Source organism: Melospiza georgiana, chromosome 14 (genome assembly GCF_028018845.1).
Source record: "Melospiza georgiana isolate bMelGeo1 chromosome 14, bMelGeo1.pri, whole genome shotgun sequence".
Lineage (NCBI taxonomy): Eukaryota > Metazoa > Chordata > Aves > Passeriformes > Passerellidae > Melospiza > Melospiza georgiana.
Window position 1 is genome coordinate 10858455 of NC_080443.1, and position 23351 is coordinate 10881805.

Genomic DNA, 23351 nt, shown 5'->3' on the forward strand with positions numbered 1-23351 from the left:
CACCTTTTGAAGTCTGTGGTGGTTATGAAATGTTCACAGAATCACAGCTGTAGAAATTGCAAGTTCCAGGATGCTTAAATGCACTACAGCTGGAGAAGAAAAGAAGGGTGAGAGCTTGAAGACAACAAATCAGCAAAGTAAAATTTCACATACAGTTTAGTTTTATAGCCTGTCTTTCCTGGACAGACCTGCCCTATTCCTTGAAGGATCTATATCTTATGAAACAGTACTCTTTGAACATGTTGGAAAAGTTAGGTAGGATGCAAACAAAAAAACTGTCTTATCCTGTTGGGTATGGAAGTGTACAGCCTGAACAGAAGTAACAAATTCCATCACAAGCAAAACTTCCACTGACATCCTCTTTCCATGTGTTTTTCCTGATAAAGGATTTTGGAAATGGGCCCCAAGCCATTAGCTGAAACAATGCAACGTTTAAAGCCAGTATAGAACAAGAAGGGGGCTGTAACAAGGTGGTTCACAAATATTTGAAATACAGACTATAATTTCATGATGCACATGGCAGTTTGCTTATCAAGGGTCCTTGTTGCTGATTCCTAACTTTATTCTGTCACTCAAGTCCATAGGGTGGTTCTCTGTGTTGAGTATCACCATCAAAAAGAGAAAGCATATTTAAAATCTTGTGCAATAGTCACAAAAAGATTTGAACATCAAATGCGGTTGGTTTTTTTTCTGTACTGTAGTTGCCTGTAATGCTGCCACTTCTTTCAGAGTGAGCAGTGAGCTGACCTTTAGTACTGGCTGTCAGAGTTACAACACAGAGTACATGATCGCTGCCCTTCCCCACCCCCCAAAACAACAAGGTGTCCCGTGTGAGCCCAGCAGTCACCCCGTGTTCTGATCCTGTAATTCTTTCCTCATGGAGGGCACAGCACAGGCACTGCTGGGGGATTTATGGAAGACCAGGCTCTTTTCATGTGATGTGTCAGAAATGTGTTTCCACTTCCTGATTTCTTTTGAGATACCTTAATGATAAAATAGTTCTTAAGCATGTGATCTTAAAGCACAACCCAAAGGTAACAGGCCTCTGACTTGGCTGGCAGCAAAATGTGCAAGGCATTACCTCTGCAGCTCAGGAGGGGAATACAATATTGTTTCCTTTGTAAAATCTGTGTTCTTCCTTTCTAGTGCATGTTTTCAGGGATTTCATTGCTTTACGTCATATTGTTATTTCCCTCCTTCTGTTTCTAATAATTGTTGGGAATTTTGTGTGTGTGATTAATGTCAGAAATTCAGTGTATTTATATTTTCATATTAATGGTTTAAAATATATACAATTAGTGACTGTTTAAATACACTACAATAGCATATGTAATGTGGTATGAGTATGTATACAGAATTATTTAAAGAAATACTGGGGTACTGCTATAGAACTGTTAGAGCTCTTTCTTTCATACAGGGCATTTGCACAATGAAAGAAATAATAAAGAATAATCTTTATATGTCACAACAAAGAATATTCTGGCATTCTTAAGTAACATTATGAAAGAATATTTGATTCACATCAGCCTGTACCTTCACATCTGACTGTAGCCTATAGCGCCAAGTCCTGAATTTACACTTACTAATTTCGTTAGTTGTTGTTTTTAGGGACTTTTTTCATTGTACTGTTCATAGGCAGGAGATACACAGCACTGATAGAAGCAGAAGGGGCAGTTCAGGACCTCTAAAGGAATCATTTCAGGCTTTTGACAAGCTCAGGTGAATGCAGCTTATCAAATTTGGATTCATTTCTTTGAATGAAAGCTGTGATCCTGTGCTCTGGGGTTGTAGAGGGACCTTCACACAGATCTGGGACCGTTTTCAAGCTTTGGTGTTTGAAGCTAAGCATGTAAATACAATTGTCAGAAATTATTGTCTGTAGATGCTGTTACAGGGGTTCATTTTCCTCTCTCTAGGAAGCTGGTTTTTGGAACCATAAGATTGTATAAAGAAAAGGAGTTAGCTTCACTGTAAAAATTTACAAGGAATAGTGGCGAGGTTTATAGATAAACCAAGATTTATTATATGTAATCATTATTTTTAAAATAGGCTTCCTTTTATGTTCTCCTTTTTAGTAGAAACAAATGATCCTATAAAGCCAGCTCTTCAGTGTTATAGGATAACAGTGCATTATGATGCAAAAGTCTGTTTTCATGCAGTGGAAAATGTGAATACTTACTGCCTGGTTTGTATTTTTTAAGGGCACGTTCTTTGGATTTTAAAATTAATTTCCTGAAAGGCAGGTTCAAATGAGACTTGGAAGTAGATAGTGCTGGTAAAGTGGGTTGGAGTTGTGCCAGAAGGAGCTCACAGATGGGTTGTAGGTCGGTGTGGTGTTTTGTGCTGGTGACTTTTATTTATCTTTTTAAGAGCACTTTGAACATAAGCTATTAGACTAATAAAAGTTTTGGCAGATCACTTTTATGCATCCATGTGCTTTTGACCATTGCCTAATGCCTTCAGATTTCAGTCTACCTTAGTATGTGTCCCCACACCACCATCAGTACCTACCGTTTCTCCAAACTCCCAAATAATTTCTGGACAAAAGGAAATAGGTGTGGTGAGTCCTCAGGAGCTTCACAAATGATGATGCCTGATACACTCACATTACAGCCCCTCCTTAGTAGGGCACTAGTGTGCATCTGTTTCTTTTATTTATCTATTAATTTTAATGAAATACATAAGAACCCACTCTCTAAAAGAAGTTATTTCCCAGCCTTTGTCCAGTTTGCCAAACAGTCTCAGCAGTAGTTAAAGCAGATTTACAGGCAACCAATAAAAGGTGTGATTATGTGATACTCACTTCCTTAGAAAACCAGATTAACAAAATAAAATTATCCAAGCCCTCCTGGAGTGGGAAGCAGCACTGTGCATGCAAAGCAAGAAGCTGCTGATTAGCAGAGTTGTGCCTTGCTGGGAGTTGCTGCCTCCACACACTGCTGGGTTCTGAGCTCCAGCTGATACCAGGGCTGGTGTGGTCACAAGAGGATATGAGGGAAAAGGACACTAGAGGTAGGGAGCTGGGGAAGCAATAACTTTGGACATTTTCTGTTATCAAAAGAGAGCTTTTATATAAAATGAGAGATAATTGGCAGGTACTGAGGAATGTAAAAATAGAAAGCACCAGAATGTTAGCAGCGTATTTTTAAAAAATGTACATTTTGATTTTGTTATTTTTTTCCCTGAAAAGTATTGTTAGATAAAGCTATTTGAGTGTATCATGTAGCCCTCTAGATTTCTGTACATCAGAATGAAACTGTTGAAGGGTCTTTGCAACCATTACGAAAAGAGGAATCGCTTTTTGACTGCTGGATATTCTGTTGTTTATATACTTTAAAGTGGCATTATCTACAGATTCATCAGATGAGCTGTATGTTCTGCTGAACTGTTCTAGAGTCTTTGTGTTTATTTACTTGGAGATTTGCTCTAGTTTAAACCCTGGTACATATCCACAGCTTGTGCAATATCCTGATATACGAAAATAAAGTAACAAGATATGGCATCCATATCTTCACCACATTCTAGACTTATTCTTGTTAACTTGACAGCTTTGCCTAGTCTTGAATTATCTTGACTCCTGTAAAAAGAATAATTATTTTCCTCTTATTGCTGTTTGTTTTTTGTTTTTTTTTTTTCTCCTTTAGTGGAAGAGCAAGTATTCCAAGCTGATTTTCAGGAAATCTGATACAGTACCTGAAGATCTCCACCAAATGGTACAGGAAAGCTTTCTGGCCTTGCGAGAGCACAACTGCTTCTTTCAAGATCTTGTGAGGATCAAAGGAAAAGACTTCCTTACTCCAGTGTCTCGTATATTAATTGGAAACCCAGGCTGCACTTATAAGTACTTGAACACAAGATTATTTACAGTTCCTTGGCCTACAGAAAGTTATGACATAAAATATTGCAGTCCTCAGATACACGATGCTTGTAAAGCATTAAAGAGACTTAATGACTACTTGCATATTGAAACAGTCCAGGCATTACAAGGACAAAATTTGCTTGAGAACAAAGAAATTAAAGATACTACTGTAATAGATAGGAAGCAAAGTTTTGCTGCTTCTCTTACAGAGCAAGAGTCTGTTTCAAAAGATCAAAGCAGTGTTTGTGTATCAGAGGATGACAGAAGTATAAAGAACAGAACATCTTATAATTTGACTTTATTAAATTATATGGATCCACTACAAATGCTGTACTTGAAACAGGAGCCTTACTTTGGAATGGGGAGCATGGCAGTGAGCTGGCACCATGATGAGAACCTGGTGGGAAGGTCAGCAGTGGCTGTGTACAGTTTCAGCTGTGAAGGTGAGTGGTGGCACCTGACCAGTCACAAAAGTCCCTGGAATCCCTGAAGCTCTCCTGTGTTCCCTGTGTGTATGGACATAAGCACACCTGCATTTTGTTCTAGACTTGTCACGTGCTTCTGAATGCACTCTGGTACCTTTTGTATTGCAGTCTTATCTTTATTTCCTCCAAAACCTGTACAAAATACCTGTGTTTACTGCAGCTGACTTAGCAGTTGTTCTCTAACTAGATTTAAACATTGGTATAATTAATTCCCCGATTAAGAGCCAAGAAAATAAAAATCTGTCAAATATCTTTCTTCAGAAAATGCATGTGCATGTTTTCTGTCCTGTAAAATGTTTCACTGTGGTTGGGATCACCATTTTTATAGTGTTATTTATCATATACGGAGTTGCTTTGCTTTATGCTGATTTTACTACTCTTCTTTCTTTGGAAAGATAATTTTCAGTTGGTTTTGGATAGAAGTATTACTGTATTTACTTAGAAATATATGCATTTGTCTAGGCTTGCTGTAGTATTAATGTGTGTTTTATGGAGGAGTTGCCAACATTTCTCTAGCTGGGAAGAGTGGACACTTTGCATTAAAACAACTCCTGTCTGACAGACTTTACAGGTTCTTGCTTATTTTAAAATGAATTGCATACAGCATTTAGGGGTGGTGGTGGTAAAAGTGCAGTTGAAGCATCATTAAATATTTTATTTTTATTTAAGAGCAAACATGAGGATTTTCTTGTTTGTTTTTTTTTTTTTTTTTTTTTTTTTTCCCCTAAAAATGCTTGAACAAAGGCTTGGATATTTTTTTAAAGACTCTTGGGTTTTGCAAACATAAGATTAGAATTTAGAACCTTGATTTGAATTAGCAAATTTTCTGTTATGTTTCATCACTCACAATGGGGTTTTTTCTTCTTCCAAAAGTCCTATGATGTTTGCTTCAGAACAGAGGAAGAATTTGCATTGACTTCAGTAGGTTTTGGCTAAGGACTGTGATATAAAAATAATAGTTTATAAAAATCCCACTGCATTATTTTATTGGTTTTGTTATTAGTTTTGAAACTCAGTGTCACTTTGTTACTTAATGTACAACTGAAGTCATATTATTTGCATTTTCCTGGATGTTAAACATCAACTGGCTTAGCAAATTGAATAGAAGAGATTTCCTGACTGGTAAAAGTGTAATTTTCTTCATGAACTTCTTTCTGTCCTATTTGTCAATGGTGTCAAGTAGATGTGTTGGGGTTTTTTCCATTGCTGCTGTAGAGAAATATTTTTTCAGTAAGATTTTAAGTTAAAGAAACCTAAACATGAACTTGAAGTAGTAATACTGTGTATGAGGATTTATTGTAGTATGCTTAAAACTTTTTTACTTTAACATAAATTTTGCTTATGGAGGGGTAAAAAAGTGAGTCCTTTAATTTCAGGGAGCTATAAATTAACAAAAATGAAAGCTGCTGAGTTTATTCATAACTCGTTAGTTGATTTTGTTTCTTTTGTTCAGTAAGTTAACTAAGTAAAAATTATGGTGTTTTAAAATCACTGCAAATTCTGTGGAAGATTTGATTGATGTGGGTAGATAGAAATATTTTATATATTTAGGCTAGAAGTTATTTTGATATCTATGGACAATAATTTTTTTGTCGAATACTAAGTTTTTTTTTCATAAATACACTTACAATTGAAACTTTGTAGTTTTTTCTGTAAAGTTTGGAAATAGGAAAACAAAACAAGATCTTTCTAGTAAATAAATGGATTTTTCTATAATTTAAAAAAAAATTAAAAGTCGCTACTTGAAATTCTTCTGGTTTTGCATTGCTCAGGTTGGGGTTTTGAGCTTTAGAGGGAGTTTCAGGTGCCTGCCATGGCAGTGGAGCATCGTGGAGAGATGTCCTGCAGTCCCTGTCTGTGTGCTAGCAGTGCCCTCCCATCTGTGCTCAGGGTTGTCATTGTATATCCCTAAAGCAATGACCTGCTTATTCATAAACTGGAAGAAATGGATCCTGTTTGTACTTAGGAGTGTGGTTTTGTAACTGAAGTGTTGGTAAATGTCTCTTTGTGTTAAAGTTTTGTACCCAGTGCATCCAAGAGGATTTGATTTTAGAGAAGTAGGTTGTCTTTTTTGCTCTTCTGATTTTCTGCTTACAGCCTTCCAATGCTGATGGTTATAAGCTTATCAATCTCTACAATATTATTCTTTCCAGTTCTGTATAATGTCAGTGTTTTGATTGTTTCTGCAACTTAGAAAGACTTTCAATATTTCCTATATTACCAGGTCTCCATAACTGTAAAACATGAGGATCTCAACATCTTGTTGAACAATATTGTTGTATCTTTATGGAATCAGGTCTTGACTTTTTATTTTCCATAAATATATTTAGTTTTTATGCCAACATCTTTTATTAGCGCTTCATTAATTTGTTTGGTGTTGAGTTAGCATTGAATTCTCAGTGTAGTGTAAAAAGACTGTCACAGAATCACTACAGAATACAGAATAAAAAGAGTAGCTGTGGTCAGATTTTTTTTTGTTGGAGCTATTTTTTCTTAGAAGATGTAGCTGAGCTGGATTAGTAATTTTCTGGGAGAAAACACTGATTGAGTGGGAAATGCAAACACAAATTAAGCATGCTGATTTTTGTTGGAACTGGCTTGATTCATTTTTTCTGCCAGGTCTTGCATGTTTGTTTTGTCAGCTCTCAATTCCTCCAATCCCCAGTGGACACTGAGGGTCTGTGGCAGCCTTGGCAGTGGGAGCTCAGGCTTCCAGAGCTGCAGGGCTGGTGCTGCCCTGCCCTGCTGCACATGCACAGTCCCCAGGTTGTCAGATTTTGAGCAGCAGCAGCCCTTGGAGTCAAGCACTCTTACTGAGCTCTGGCAGCTCTGTCAGACTGTTTAGAGATGCACAACTCAGGTTATGTGGTTTTCTTTTTACTTTCATTTACGTCTTTGTATCAGTGTTTGTTTTGTACCTACTTAGTGGATTAAATAGCATTAAAACAGATACTACTGTAATTGAAACAACTTGTTTTCTTGTTCATTTGTTCATTGTTTGATGCCATAATGAAAATTTCATGTTTGAAACTTTGATCAGTGTTAATTGGAGTAGAAGCAGTTTTCAATATGCCAGAAAAGAAATTTAGACATCAACATAAAGATATTGGAACAAGCTGATATTCTAATTGGTATCAGTGTTTATTTTCTTGTTTCCAGTGTAAAACTCTTTCAAAGCAACTTCAAATGAAGTACAATTCTAACAACAAAATAAGGTAAACATTTAGCTTGATGCTTTTACTTACATTGCATTAGGTTAAGAGTAGGTTGTCAAGTGATGAGAATAAAAATTTGAGAGGTTTCTTTTTAGTGTGTATGCTGCATGAAAGTGCATGAGTGGTAGTCATATGCAGAACTGAATAGGTTACAGAATGTGTGTTCAATTATACTGCCACTAACAGTATTTGGAATTAATTTACATTTCAGAATTTGTCAAGGAATGGGAATTTCAAATTTTGACCAATTCAGCATTTTTAATAACACATTAGCTTACAAGTATCCTATCACCTGAGAGCATGAAGGTAAAAGAATTGTTCAGGATTTTAATATAGTAAGCTAATAACTCATATTTATTTTGTGTTGCAGTTATAAAAGTGAATTGCAATCCAGTAGAATAAGGGCATTTTCAAAAATTGGATTTTATCCATGAGAAGTTCCTAATGACTAGCTTTCCATCAGGTCAGTGTAAGTTTTGTAGGAAGTTTTATTACTTAGCAGAGCACTAGTTGGTTCTAAAGATGTTCTTTGAAGTAGAGACTTGTTTCAGTTACAAACTTACAGGAGATGGAAAAAAATGTAAACAGTTGAAGTGTGTCCATCTTTCTCTTATCTGGACTTCCCACAGAGGAAGAGCTCAGGTAAGTAGTTTTCTCTAGATTCTTTACCATATCTAGTTTGTTTTCTTGCTGTGTAACTTCAACACAACTGGCTCTGTCTGCTGACAAGGCAATGTTAAAAGGTTTAACAAACTTATTGTTAGTTGCAGTGATGACTAATCTTCAAGGATCTTTTGTGCTTGTTTCTTTTGTAAAATGCTATTTTTATGTTTTTACTCTGTGAAGTTAGGAGCAGCATCCTGGCATGTAGCCTAACGATGGCTATTTCATTTAATTGGGAATAAAAATAGAGATGTACTACAGATGTATGTTTCCCTACCATATTAAAAAAAATTCTGAAACTAGAAAAGTTGTTCAGCACTGAAGTCAATCTAACTTTGTAGTTAACAATAATCTTCTTTATGTACTGCTTAATGAATAAAAACCATGGAGTAGATGTCTTTTGCAGGATTGGAATAATTTCTAATGTCAATAATATAACAGAAATATTACTTGTTGAAATAACAGAAATGGTATGTAGAAATTTTTATCTTACTTTTGAAGAAATGGGTAAGTGCATGAAATGGTCACAGCTCTAACTTGTAGGGTCTGACCAGTTTGATTTATGTTCTGAAAGCCACGAATTTTTAATGACCCACTAAATTTCACAATAATATATTAGAAGCCCTGTTGTCTAAAAAGAAATCATCACTTGAATAGACTGTTGTGGGTTGTGGGGTCTCTTTTAAACATTTTCTCATTGATCAAATACAGCCTCTCCTTCAGAAATGAAGGGATGACAGAATATTGTTTGTTCTTATTTTTGTGCTTTTGTTCCTGATTTATGTGGATACAGCATTCCAAACATGAATTGATAAGAACATTGTTGGCAAAATCTTATGTTTTTTTGGTTTTGTGAATGTCAGTTTGCAAGAAAAACTTAAATGTTAATAGAATTTAACCTCTTATACTATGGTTTTTCAGTAATGAGGTAGAGGGAATAACTTTGGTAGATACTTCTTTCCCATCAGCTGCTGAGAAGCAAAGCATGCTCTGCTTCTTCCACTTCTTGCATGTAATACATATAAATTGCTATTGAAAGACACTGATAATTTATGTATTTTTTAATTCAGGAAGATGTACCCAAATTCTTTTACATTCTGAAAAAAATCAATCAATCTGTAAAAAATTAATATAACAATGGATTTAATGTTGACGTAAATGCTTACAGTCCTTGTTCTTAGCTATGTGTTGGCAGTGATTCTGTTTTCTTAAAAAATTATATGTAAGTTTACATTTAGGATATAATTTGGCATTACAGTTTGACTTGAATAGAGATCATTTAGGTTTCAGAGCATCAAAAAGTCTCAAACTCTGGAAGATTTTGGAGCCAAATAGCCAAGAAACCTTTCAAAGCTACTTTTACTTTCTGCGCTCTGAAACAATAACCAAAGTAGTTCCAGGAAAACAAGTTTCATATTGTTCTGAACCTAACCCTGACCCAAACCTGATAAGATGAGATCTTAGTGCTGGAACATCTCTGAAATTTGAGCTGTCTCATTAAAAGCATAATGCTGTGGCCAATTTTCTGCAGCTACATTCTCTCTTTCATGGTTCTACCATAATTACAGGTTTGATGAGGTATTGTTATGCTGTGGTAAGATTTTACTTCATTGCACTATTTTATTTGGGATTCCAGCTTAAAGGTTTCTTGCAGGCTCAAGTCTGTAAATCTCTGCTGACCAGAATTCAAATCTGCACATAGTTTTGTTGTACTTCCATTAAATACTTTATACTTGACCATTTCTGTATGGCTTACTACAAAATACATTTGTGTTCTTAAGGTGATGGGTATGTGATCCATGATTTATTCACATAATTTATTCTCAAATACTTATGATTTAGATGCATCCAAATGTTTTCACTTACATGGCAACTGTAATTATATCAATAAATATACAGCATCCAATCATTCTTGAAGTATCAGAGAATTTAATAAAAACTTCTTTTTATGTAAAAGTTTGTCAGGATATGCCACAAATGTTAAGGTGTCTATTTTTCCCTTTCTCTCAGTTTTGGGGTAGCTTGCATTTAAAAGCAAGTAGCAGCTTGCTTCCATTTGTTACCAAAATAACATGGTAGGAGCAATCAGTTTCAATTGCTGCTGATAATTATAAGGTGCAATAATTGAGAATATAGAGAAAAGGAGACTGTGAGCTGTATTTGAACTCAGTACTTAAGCAATAAAAAATTTATCAAACTGCAAAAAATAAGTCATTTTAACGAGCACATTCCAAAGGTGCTGGATTTATGAGGAGACCCCAGGAAACTTTGATTGAAATTGCTGTCTCTGATTGTAGTTCTATATTTTATTGGTGCCATATTGTGAGCAGTGCTGCTGCCAAAGTGAATGGGAAGGCAGCATAACAGAGAGAGTTAACCCAGAAAGGTTACTTCTTTTTATAATATCCATGATGTATTGCATTAAAAATGCCTTGAAAGCCATCCTATTTGCAGTTTTCAGAAAACATTTTTCTTAAATTAAGTTACGATTTATCTGAACAGGGTAGAAAATATGAAAGGCCCTTGAAGAGTTTAGTATTGATTTTTCTAAGTATTTGCTAGCTCTTGTTTTCTCATTTGTGTGCTCCTTGATGGAAGGGCCTAGAACTGCTCCTGAGCCACAGCTTCAGTTGTCTGAGCACTGCAGCAGAAAAGGGAGGGAACTTGGGGACTGAAAGAATTGTCACTTAAGAACATTTAGATTTGGCTCTTTAATTGGCTTTGTCTCTTTGCTTCCTGAATTTAGATAATATTTCATTAACATAATAGTTAATAAATTATCCTAATTTTCTAAAGGCTGCCCCCAGCTGAACAACCTGCAGTAACCGTGTGAGATGAATGACATGAATATTTTAAAATTGAGAGCTTGTGGTCACACTTTGTGTGTGCCTCTTATAAAAAAAGCTATACGTCTTTATATTTTTCTCCTAGAATTTACTTAAGACAAAGGTTTTAAAAGTTATTACGTGAAAGCACATTTCAAGTAGACAGTGAAATGGACACAGTTGCTAAGTTCTAGGCAAGAGTTGGGCATGGTGCATAGTTAATTTCTAGCTCTTCTCAGCTGTTCTGTGCCAGCTACTTATTAAAACTTCATCCCTCCTCTGTCAAAATGCACTGTTACTTTAGCTGTAAAACTGTTACACCATAGCTCCCAGATACCTTGTTATAAATGCTGACTGTATCTTTCAATTTATACTGCAGTGAAGTAAGCTTATGAAAATAGTTCTGAGGGATTAAGCTCTAAATACTATTTCTGTGCAGTGGATTATTTTTTCCCCAAGCTCAACACGTTCATGTTGCATAATGATAAGAAAAGTGTTGTGACAAATGCATTGAAGCTTCATTGGCTCTTGCACATGTTATCTAGCATGTTTGACTAGTAATTTTGAGGAAAGAATGACAGAGATGGTTCCAAGATTTGCTTTGTTGGTCTAGACTGTGTTTTGTAACCATTATTTCACCTTTGCCTCAGTTTATGATTTAGTGAAATAGCAAGTACACAAATGAAATTTCTCCTAAAATGTTTTGGCAGTTTATGACTTGAAATTCTTTCAGAAGTTATCTATTGTTATATCAGTGTTGCTGCATTTTTTGATTTTTCTTTTCTTCCATGCTTGTAGTTTTAGTAATGAAAAAAAAAATTAATGATGCTTAACTAAAACTCTCCTTACATGTGCTTAAGAGTTTCAGAAAACCTTAAGTCCAATACAAGCCTTGGCTTGATTAGCCTTGGTAGTTAACATAACTTAAAGTTTTCATCTTGGTAAAGTTGGTGGGAAAAAAATTCTTGATCTTATATTTTCTTTTTCTTTTACCTGTTGCATACTTTTGAATTTGGAGATAATTATAGCAAGTGGAGATTATAGAATCTTTAAGCCTATTAAGATTGTACCAGTATGAGATATCTTTAAGTCTAAACCAGATTTTTAATTTATCATTCTTACCTGTTCCCTCATTTCTGTGATCTCTTTCTCTCTCTTTCAAGATTCATCTGTACAAGAAAGCACCGAGCAGGAGCTGAAGGGAAGAGACCCAGCTGTGTGGCACGTGGGTTTGAAGGTGGCATGGGACATAGAGACACCTGGCTTGGCAGTGCCACTTCTCCAAGGAGACATCTACTTGATGCTTGGTAATTTTCAAGGACAAAGAAGTTGAACTTTCTGTTGAAAATAAGAAAATTACACTTACGTTAAAATAAGTTACCATACCTTCCTTACAGTTAGGACTTTTTTTGTTTAGAAAATCATGAAATCTGGTTGAAGTATAGAGCAAATTCCTCCTGCTCTGCCTACTTCCATAGTATTTTTGGGAACTTTTTTCCTTAATGTTTCTTTCACTTTACAGCTGAGAAAGAAATAGTCTTTTTTTCACCTTTACTGTCTGTTGTGCAGTCAGAATTACTAGTTCAAGTTAGTCTTCAGGCCATAACTAGAATTTCCCCAGATCTTGCAATCAGTTGTGCTCTATCTGTCCCATCCTTGTATTTCTAGATTCTTTTTGTATTATTGATGCAGTTTTTCTGAGCATCTCTCATGTTCAACAAATAAGTTCCTGTTCCTCAGCTTGGCTTATCAATTGACACCTGTATTATGTAAGATGTGAATGAATGTCTTAAAGTTTTCTGGTACCACAATCCTTGAGGTTTCAATCATGATGCCAATCTGTGGATATTTTATTAGTCACCAGTTTTACACATGACACTTCTCTCCTTCTGCTATGATGTCTACATTCAAACGTGCTGTTTTCTGACAGTGGGATTATACTAAGATCATAATGAACACAGCTGTCGTACTCCAAGAATGAGTCTCAATGTCTCAAGCATAGAGGATTAAAAAAAGAAAATTAAATTGAGTTAATTTGCTTGAGCAGCTGAGCTCATGTGCTAAGGTTTATCCATTGAGAGAAATGAAGTGAGAACTGTTGTTAAGATTTGTTGACACAAGATCTGTTGCTTTCACTTTTGGCTCCTGTTTCTTTTGGTTATCATTTTTGTTAAAATAAATTCTGTTATAAATCACTCAAAAACAATAACAAGGTTTCTGACAACATCATGTTGGCCTGTTTAGTGTCTTGGCTTGACAGACATAATTTTTGAAGACTGAGAGCACTTGCAGAGCTCCCTGCTTATGTGAATGTAACTTGGAAGGCACATTCTGTGGAATGTCCCTAGAATGACTTGTCACACTCCCAGCTTTATAGGCAGAAAGTCTTTTGAACTTTACCTTTCACAGTTTATATCCTAAAAACAATTCCTTTTATGATCCATCATAAAAACCATGTAGCATTCCTGTTCTTAGTTATCTCATCAAATCTTCTGCACTGCCATCAGGGAAGTGTTGTGCAGAAGTACTGGACTAACTGTGCTCTGAAGAATGTTCAGACATGGAAAGATCAGGTGTTAAGATGTGAGATGCTTTGGCATAGTGGTCTTTATGTGCCTCCCTTTTTTGTAAGGGTATGAAGTAGAAGCCTAGAAGGAAAGAGAGGCAGTGAAAATGAAGCTTAAGTGGCAGGTAAACATTGCTAGAAAGGTTATTATAATCAGTTTTTGTGCAATAGCAGTTAGGGCATCAAGTAAACTTCTTATGTAATCCTTCCTGACTGGAAACTTTGAGCATATAGAGCAATGCTGGCCAAGAGATTCAGAAGGTATTTAATAAAAGAAGGGGACTGACTTTAGTATTTTTATTGCAAAATACTGTCGATTGTAGTTGATTGAGTTACCAGATCATAAGGGTGTTTTTTATTCCCTAATGGAATTTATATAGTGGCTAAAGTATTTTCAGAGATCCTATATGAAGGGTAGATCAGAAAGTTAGTTTATTTAATGAGTAACATCATGAGCATGTTTAGATGGAAACAAAGGATATATTAAACATTCTTTTGAAGATGATGTGTAAATCACTTTCTTATTAGTACTTTTGAAGAGCTACAGATTTGAGCTCTGTAGGCCAGGTGTTATTTTAATCTCTTCTGCATTTCCATAGTCTTTGTGTTTCTTTTCAATTACTTGGGGAAAAAATTACTCTTCTAAATAGTCTTAGAGGGTATTCCCAAAATGGCCATTTTATTAGGTTTCTTTGTGTAGCAGAACTGCCTGTATCATTTTGATTTGGAGTGAAAGACAATATAAGGAAACATATATAGTTCCAGTGTATTTCTTACTGTTCAGATTTTTTGCACTAACTTTTAAGAGGGGGTATCTTGAAGATGCCAACTAAAAGACAAAATATGAAAACTCTGTAAAAAAAGAAACTGGGCAGTGATAAAGAAAAGGAGGTTCGTTTGTCTTATGCTTTTGTACATGCTGCATTCCAGAACCTCATTTCAGTAAGCAGAGTCCTCTTGCTGGCATTATGTTAAAAGCAGTGGCAGAATGGAAGACATCCAGAAAACAGAAGATGGAAGAGTCCTGCAGCTGGTGGTGGTTCCTGTACAGGCACTGACTGATAGGACTGGGAGGGTTGGTTGTGACCACCACTGACTCACCCACCCCAGCACAGAACTCAGCCACTCTGTAGGTCTGTCCTTCCAGTTGTTGGAGTGGTGTTGTGTTACTGCTTTATATGAATGTTGAAAATGCTGAAACATCACATTCAACATGTTGCTTATAATTTAAAAGTCAGGTCCTATCAATTCCTGTACCTGTAATGCCACTAGTATTTCCTGTGGTACACACAAATCTATATAAGAAACTGTGGTAACTGGATATTTCTTACAGTAATGTGCAATTACAGTAACTTGTAAATCAAGATCAATGGGTATAGCAAAGTAACAAAAAACTCCAGTCTTTTTAGCATTTCTAGTGGATATTTCATAATGTTTCTGTTCCTCTCTTCATTGGCTTTATAAATGTTTTTTGTTAGTCTGGGGAGAAATTAAGTAAAATGTCTTACAATTTAAATTTACATCTTCCTTCTCAGCAGCCTTCTTCAGATGAAATCATGAGCCGTAATTTAGTATGTTAATACTGAATATAAGGTGATCACATCCATTCTTTTTTTAAGCTATTACAATAACGTAAATTCATTTTATTAAGCAAAACCAACAAAAATTCAAAATTACTTTCAGTAAGACATATTGCTAAATAATTTTTTAGGCTTTTCTTAATATGAAGAAAAAAGTCTGGTGAATGGCTGCAAGTCTGCTGCCTAAAAATTCAAATCTAAACTTTATATCACTCATGAAACGGAAACACTTTAGCTCAATTTAGAATAATATATTGGTCTGCAGAGGAAGTGCACACTGAACCCTGCTGTCTCAAGTACACAGCCAAGGGGTGTCTAATATGAAAAGTGTTGGGTGCATGCAATAAATCCAAAACGCGTGGAGGTGAGCACAGGGCCCCATCGGCTCTGTCCTAGAGCATGCTTAACTAGGCTTGTCATGGTCCTACTATTAAATTGGAATTTTTTCCCTAATCTTTGAGTTAGACATGACCAGATTTGCAAGCAGATTTACAATTTTCACTAATTTTCCTACCATGACTTCAAACCATACTTAACAAAAATACATTCTGGACTCTTTCAAAGGCAGATTTACTTTTCTGCAGCTGTTTCCCATAGATCAAGCTCTTAGCTTGAAGGTTAGGGTTTTAAAACAGCATGAAGATGAACTTTGAATCTTACACCACTCCCCACCCCCAGCAAATTATAGTTTGAGAAGCATCAAAAAATTATTTTCATAACCAACCAGAAGTAGGTTGCACACATTGCAGAGGTTGGCTTGTGGTTAAAGATAAGTATTTAATGGAAACACTTCCACATGTATAAAGTGACTCATTAAACTATTTCTAGATCTTTAATCTGCTTCTATTTTCACAAACTAACTTGAACCCTCTTTGCTCTCTAGCATCTTGAATGTGTTGGAGCTTTTCACCCCCTCCTTTTTTTTGAGTCCACATTTAATCCAAATGGTATATGTCCTACTATTAAGACTTAGAACTCCAGAAGTGTATTTGTCATTACCAAACTTTGACCATGAAGTTTGCAAACTCTGACATATTTCTTTTAGATTTATTATTTTTCTAGTTTTTAGACTTTAAATTTGTTTTTGTTTGTGCACGTTTTTCTTGTTTGTTAGTGGTAGTTAAGAAAATTAATAGCAAAATTCTATTCCGTTTCACTTTTGCTTGTAGATATTTGTGGTGATAAGAGTATCAAAGATTTTCCAGTGCTTTAAACACCACTGTACCTTTTATTTGACCCTTGAAATAGGTAAGAGACTACTGTCTAAAAAGTTCATGAGGAACACTTTAGAGAAGACAGAAAAGACTATATAAATCCTGTTGGTAATTCTGGGAGCCATTTTATCTTGTGGTTTGTTTTTTCCTGGGAAATACTTTTTACCTCCAGTTAATAAATTTAGCACCTTTAGCCTCCAACTCTTTAAGGATTGGCTAGGAACAGGAAAATCATTGAGGAGGTTTATTTATAGGGGGGTCCCATCTAGAGAATAACACCCTGCATTCTGTACTGCAGTCTCTGTTTTGCTTTTGCAGACCTAAGGGTCAGTGCTTAGTCATGCAAAACTGAGGCTGACTCCTCAAGAGTTGTTTTTTACTGAACCCTACAAGAGCACTGTGGTGCTTCCAACATGGGTGACCAAGGAATGAAGCAGCTTTGGTTTGGCTCTAGAACCAAAATAGCATTCTGGGTCTAGTGTTCTGTATCTGAATAAAAGCTTTTAATGCCAGATGGACAATGGCCAATTTACAAAGAGTGATTTTTCTTTTCAGTTAATATATATTTAGGAGAAAAAGAAAGCAAATCTTTGCCACAATCTTTTACAACCTAAAATGTATTTTTTAATGTGTTTTGAGGCAGACAATCAATGAAACTTCAACTATTTTTGTACAATTGGAGTTTCAGATTTTTTGTCAACTCTTAAGTTAAGATTACAGGCTTCTTTCTGAGATTCATAAAGGATCAGAGACAGTTTGAAGCAATTCCAAGGTGCAACTCTACAATGAAAGTTATGCCAAGGGCTTGAATAAAGGTGAAAATCAAGATGTCATAAGTCTAATTCTATGTTTGCTATATACAGCCACAAAGAATGGGCACTGAAAGGGGTAGTGGAAACGGTTTGTTTTATCACACAATTCTTCTTGAAAGTCATTGTGGTATTTAAATACTGTGAAGTCCAGAGATGATAATATTCTGTGGTCCTTGCAAGACTGGGTTCTGTGAAATTTATCCTAATATGTGTCTATAGGAAATAGTTTTTTCATAAGTTATTTTGTTTTGTTTTGGTAGCATTTTGTTTTCAAGAACTTTGAGCATTTTTAGTGATTTTGGGATAAGAGATTGTAACTTCCAAGTAGTTTCTTTTGTCTCCTCAGTAGTTTAGACTTAGTCTCCTCAGCTTTGGAGGAATTAATTTGTTTAGGCAAACTTTCCCTATGAGAGGTAGGAAAATGCCACTTCTAAACTATATAGGAGAAAGCTAGTGTAAGTAGAAATATTTCTGACTCTTTGATAGTAAATAGTTACTGTGCTCTGTAAAATATTGGAGCTATGTGACTGAATTCTCTAAGCACTAAAGCAAGAAAAGTGTGAAAAATGATTCATATTCAACCAGATTAACTTTTATTAAGTATCATTTTTCCCTGTACTTAAGGTTTTTTAATCTGCCCCTAGATGATCTCAATATGACCCATCAGCACTGTGTTCTGGCTGGTTTGTCCCCTCGGTTCAGCTCCACTCACAGGGTGGCAGATGTAAGTACCAAAACCATTTCACTGCTTGGTCCCTTGCAAAGCCAATATCCTGGTGCCAGCTATGCAGCACCCTGGTGTCTCATCAGAATGGTGCTTCATGTCATCCTTATGACTCAAACTCTTTGCATTAACTGCTGCTGTTTATTTTTGATTGAGGTACAGTTGGTTCTGTATTGGTAGTTGGCCTTAACTCCCAGCTAGGCTTAGCAGATGTCAACTGTGAATGTGCTGCACCACACCTCATGGATTCCTGATGAAATCCAGTTGGGAAATAGAAATTTTCTGAAGTTTTTATTGTATCTTTATAGTGTTCAAAAGGAACATTGGAATACATACTTGGACAGTGTGAACTGGCACTCCAGAATTTGCAGACTGATTCTGATTCAATGGTTTTGTCTTTGAAATCACTGGAAGCTGCAGTGGTGAAGCAAGCAGAAGAAATACATAATGAGGTGAGATCACCTACACTGAAAATACTTCAGCCAGGTCTCAGCAGTGCAGTCTCATGGAATTAATGGCAATTAAGTGTGTTCAGCTGCTTAAAAGGCGTTGCTTTTTATGAGTTTGCAATGTGGCTTTTATGACTTTTTTACCTGGGTACAGTAATTGGGATTATCCTGGAAGTTTTCATTTTTCCTTCTTAAGATCCCTCTGCTGGTAAAGTGAGAGAAGTTTCACAAAATACTGCACCAGAACTGACAGTGTGATGGTCAAACAGACTACTCTGGCACTTCTCTAACAGAAAGGAAGAGAGAAGGGATTAGAGGGAAAGGAGCAGGTAGATTTTTTCAGTTATTCCTCCCTGGTTTCTGTTGAACCAGGCTTTTGCATAATGCCATGTGTGGCACAATTGTGAATGTGGGCTCTAAAGTATGTTCTGAAGAAAATACAGTGGGAATAATTGTGAGGAACATATTTAAGCAGGTCATTTAGTGCTACAAAAGATGCAAGTGTATTAATGCACTTGGACAGGATTCCACTGAAGCTGGAAGTGCTTTCTTGCTCGGAGCTGTGCTGTATTTCTACTAAGATAAATTAGAAGCTGTACAAAGGTCATTTGCACTCAAATTAGAATTCATGTCAAATGTTTAAATTTCTGTCTGCTGAGGAATACAATATTGTGTAGTGCTACTAAAACTTTGTAGAACACATTTTGATCTGTATTGTGTTTACAGCTGGTAAAATGGAGCATAGTGTTGGCAAAAGATTCACGCCCTTGACTTTTACCAAAACAGCTCCTGGGGCAATTGAAAGGAGTCTGATGCATGCAGGGGTTTACAAAACATTAATCAGGCTCAGTCCATAAAACTACACGCATATGTGGTTTGCACAGCAAGGGCCACAGGCACAGCTGGGATAAATTTGCACGGGTCCTTTAACATCAAAGCCGTGTGCTGTTTACATCAGGTGAGAGAGTAGCCCCTGGTGTTTGCAGTCACCTGAATAATTTTGCAGTGTGACATACAGGGATGTTTCCTGTTACACATATGGGATACACTGTAACAGCAATCCTTGTTTAACTTGTACTTATTGTGCACTTAGCAGACACACTGGATCTATATTTAATTTGAAAAGAGACAACCCATCCACCTATTTTACTATTATTTTCTTTTTTTTCCCTTAATTTTTTATCCCAAGGTCAAATCTTCACTGCTATTAGACTGCTATTTAAATTTCATTTATTGCTGCACAAGTAGACAAAATTTCTAGGGGTTATCTCTGTGGTAAATGCCTAATTTTTTTTTCAAACATCAATGAGCTGAAAATATAAAGACTTGTGAAACTAATACAACTTTTCTTGTATATAAAAGCTTCCTACCTTGTTGTATAGTAAATCTTTGTCTTTTCAGGCACTAATACAGGTTTTAGGTTGAAACTTTATGAGGCAGATGGAAGAACAAAAGACTGTTGTTTCTTAAAAGAATCAAACTGATGAAAATGAGCCTTTTATTTAACTCTCTTAGTTTTTAAGCAATTTTTAATGCAAAATCAAAACAGCACTAAAATCCAAATCTCCATAGGATTAAAGAACTGCCAGTTCTCCCAGTTTCCCAATTTTGCCTCTGTATTTCTGTTATACAGCTTTCTGTGCTATTCATAAAGCTCCTTGGATTTTTTTTTTCTTCCTCTGAACAAGAGATCATGAGCTTGAAATGAGACAGTATCTAGAGGTGATGATATTTTATTTTTAAATATTGTCATAATTGAAGTTCTTCAGTTTTAACTCTTATAAAAGAGCCATTCTTCTTGGTTCCTTATCTTCCTGAAATGCTACGGGTTCATTCTTTTTACCCCCTTGCTGCTACCTCCAAAGCAATCATCAGAGAACATTAACTAGAACAGAACCATCACAGTACCAAGCTAAAATCTACTAGTTTAGCAGATTCACAGACTGTGCTGAAATTAACTGCTCTGCCAAATGAGGCCTGGATGAATTATCTGTGTGTGCTCCAGGGAAAAAGCCTAAGAGCAGGTCTGAAAGAATGAGGAATGGTTCTGTGCCTTCACTTTTGTACTCCTGGGCAGGAAAATTGACTTGCTGTGCTGATAAAGTGTGTTTGAACTGAGGTTCTGAAGCATAGGTGGAGACTTCATTTTTTCCCAGTTTTTTGGTGGGCAGAGAAACCTCTGAAAGAGTGTCTGGGGGGTGTCCTTACTTGATGTTAGATTTCCCAGAGTTCATTTTTCAGGGCCCTGTCTTGGATGCCTTGACAGAGGTATTCCTGTTGAAAAAGTGAGATGCTAACCTGAGGAGGATTTTAGCATCTCTGGTGGGCAGCCAGGTGGAAGTTTAAATTAAACCTAGCTTTGTTGTCATGGTCTCCCTCACTAAAACAGCCTTCAAAGGAATATCTGAGTAATTGCAAGGTATGTGCTGTGTGTTAGATGTGTGAGTCACTTCACTCCCAGTGTGTACTTTGTAGTAAAGAGTAAGTAAAGATAACCTCAATTAAGGGTGCTCAGTGCAGTTTGTCTGTGCAGCACATGGCCTGGCAGTCTGCACAAGCTCTGCGGTGGCAGGGGGTAGGAGGGTGAGCAGATGCAGTTACAGGACAATAGCCTGACAGCTCACACACAGGCACAGCCAGGTTGTTGTTTGGTCAGGAATCGTTTATCCCAAAAGAAATGGTCTTGCACAGTTCTCTGAATGGGAACCTCTTCCTCCTCCTGCTTGGCTTTGCTGAACATGTACAGCTGCTGAGGACATCCCAAACAGCTACAGGGCACCTGGGGAAACCACTGGCAACTAAATTCCTGTTAAAGGAACTAAATACTCCTCAACAGACAATGTAAATGCTCATACATATAAGAATAAATCTGCAGAAAAGATCTTCACCAGCCTGTTCTTCACATTGCAAAGAAAATTTTTCTTGCTCTGACTAATGCAAAATCTGCTAATAGTTCACGTAGGTGTGAGGTACTTTCAAGGCTTCTGTATTTGCCATCACCAAACCAATATTCAGATGTTCTCAGTGTAGTAAAACATCAGAGGTAGTCTTCTTTATGTCATGGGATTGTGTTGAAAATATGGCAGGTTTCAAACTAGGATCTTAAATTTGAAAAGTAGGGGTTTGTTCACATCAGGGAGTGTGCTCAGCTGTGATAATCAGATCTTGATTAGCATGATTAAAACTAGAGACTGAATTGGTTGCCCTGTTGCTTGTGAGGCACAGTCACTTTTGCCTGCAGCAGATCTGTTTTTATGGCAGCAGGAGATAAATTGAGCTTGGAGAATGCATGGGGAGGCAGAGACCCGGGCTGGCTGAGTTGAAGGGATGTGGTGTCAGACACTGAGGTCATGGGTGAGAAGGGAGCGGTGCAGGCAGCCAAAGGAAGGTTGGTTGGTTTGTTTTAGCACATTACAGTGAGCTCACAGCATGGTTGGTGGCTACTGGAATGGCAGAGAGGAAATAGAGATCACCCACATGTGTGGCATTGAACTACCAGTACTTTTCAATAGTTGGCTGAGGAGCATTGCCTCACAAAATGTCAAATGCTACTGGTGGCCTTTTACTACCCAGTATTGACAACAGCCTAAAATTGGCCTTTAATCATTGCTTAAAGGAAAACTTGAAAATATGTTGAGAGTAGGCACATGAGGCCTGATTCTGAGCTGACTTGCACAGATGTAAGTCATAAGTGAAAATCGATTAGAAGATGAAAATTATTCCTCAGACACTCAGCCTGTATATTTTGATGTGTAAATATGTTTGAGCTCTGTCATCTTCAGTCATGTAAAATACTTTCTAATGATAACTGAAGTTAGTTCACATGTATGGGAGTCTCCAGTTTTAAAATCCAAGAGCTGTTAACCTGAGAGTTTTGTCGCACAAGATGAATGTTCTCTAACTTCCATTCCAGTAGGGCTGGAAATGAGCATTTTGTGTCTCTCCAGTATTTATTGTTGAGGTTTTTTGGTGGTACAGCTTCTCCTGTGCATGGAAGGAGACAGGCCAAGAGAAGTGAGTTCCTGCTACAGAGAGAAGTTATTACAGAAGAGAAATCAGAAATCATGTCACCCTTGCCTCACCAAGATCATTTTCTGTCTCAGAATCAACAGTTATCTGTTCAGAGGGAATAGCTCAGAGCAGACACTTGTCAAGCAGTTTAGTGGCCAGCTTGGAGGGTGGAACATTTTCTCCCCAGCCCCAATTTATTAACCCAGGTTAGAGCTGCACAGAGATGCTGTGGGATGAATGCAGAGCAGAGTTTGATAGCTGTGTGAGGTGTCAGTCCACATCATTAAACAGCCTTTGCTGCAATTAGGTACACACTGACCTCTGATGAGACCAGCTAATCCTGCAGAAAATGAACTAGCTTGTTGCTCTATTTTATGCCTTAGACCCAAAAACTACTCTTTTGTGTCAAATTATATATATTTTCTATGGGATCAAGATACATTTAAATTTTGGCCAATGTGCCAGACTGCAATTAGAGTGAAATTACATAGATTATTGCAACAAATCAATATGACTAGGTAAAAATCAGATTGACTGAAATAGATGTATGATGAGTCATATTTTAAGATTGATTTTAATAAAATTTTTTTTTCATTGATTAATGGCCTTGTGATTAATTTCATGCAAGCTGTTTGCCAGACAGTGCATAATAGAGGCCAAAAAACTCAAAAAGAAGTGAAGAAAGGAAAAAAAACAGTTCTTAAAATTCTAACTGAAGAATGGTATGCTCAGCTTTTCCAAAACTGCATATACTGGTTTTGTTGTTTTGGGTTTTTTTATACCAAACCATAACTGGATCCTTCATACCTCATTAATATTATAGAGGAAACAAAGTTTCCTTCAGCTTTTTTTTAGGAAGGATGTCATCAAACTTCTGTGCTAAAAAGTCACTGGCTAGAAGTCAAGATTTTTAAAAGACATTTTAAAATCATTCTCTGCCAACTAATC

General features: G+C 36.5%; 1 protein-coding gene across 2 annotated transcripts in view; it reads left to right on the plus strand.

Moving 5' to 3' along the window:
* Positions 1-23351, plus strand: part of FTO (FTO alpha-ketoglutarate dependent dioxygenase) — a 229248-nt gene that overhangs the window by 41490 nt on the left and 164407 nt on the right. For both annotated transcript variants that reach the window (XM_058034316.1, XM_058034317.1), the window contains exons 3-6: positions 3645-4302; positions 12211-12354; positions 17864-17943; positions 18252-18395. In XM_058034316.1, coding sequence (XP_057890299.1) covers positions 3645-4302; positions 12211-12354; positions 17864-17943; positions 18252-18395 — 1026 coding nt within the window. The remainder of the gene's footprint in view (positions 1-3644; positions 4303-12210; positions 12355-17863; positions 17944-18251; positions 18396-23351) is intronic.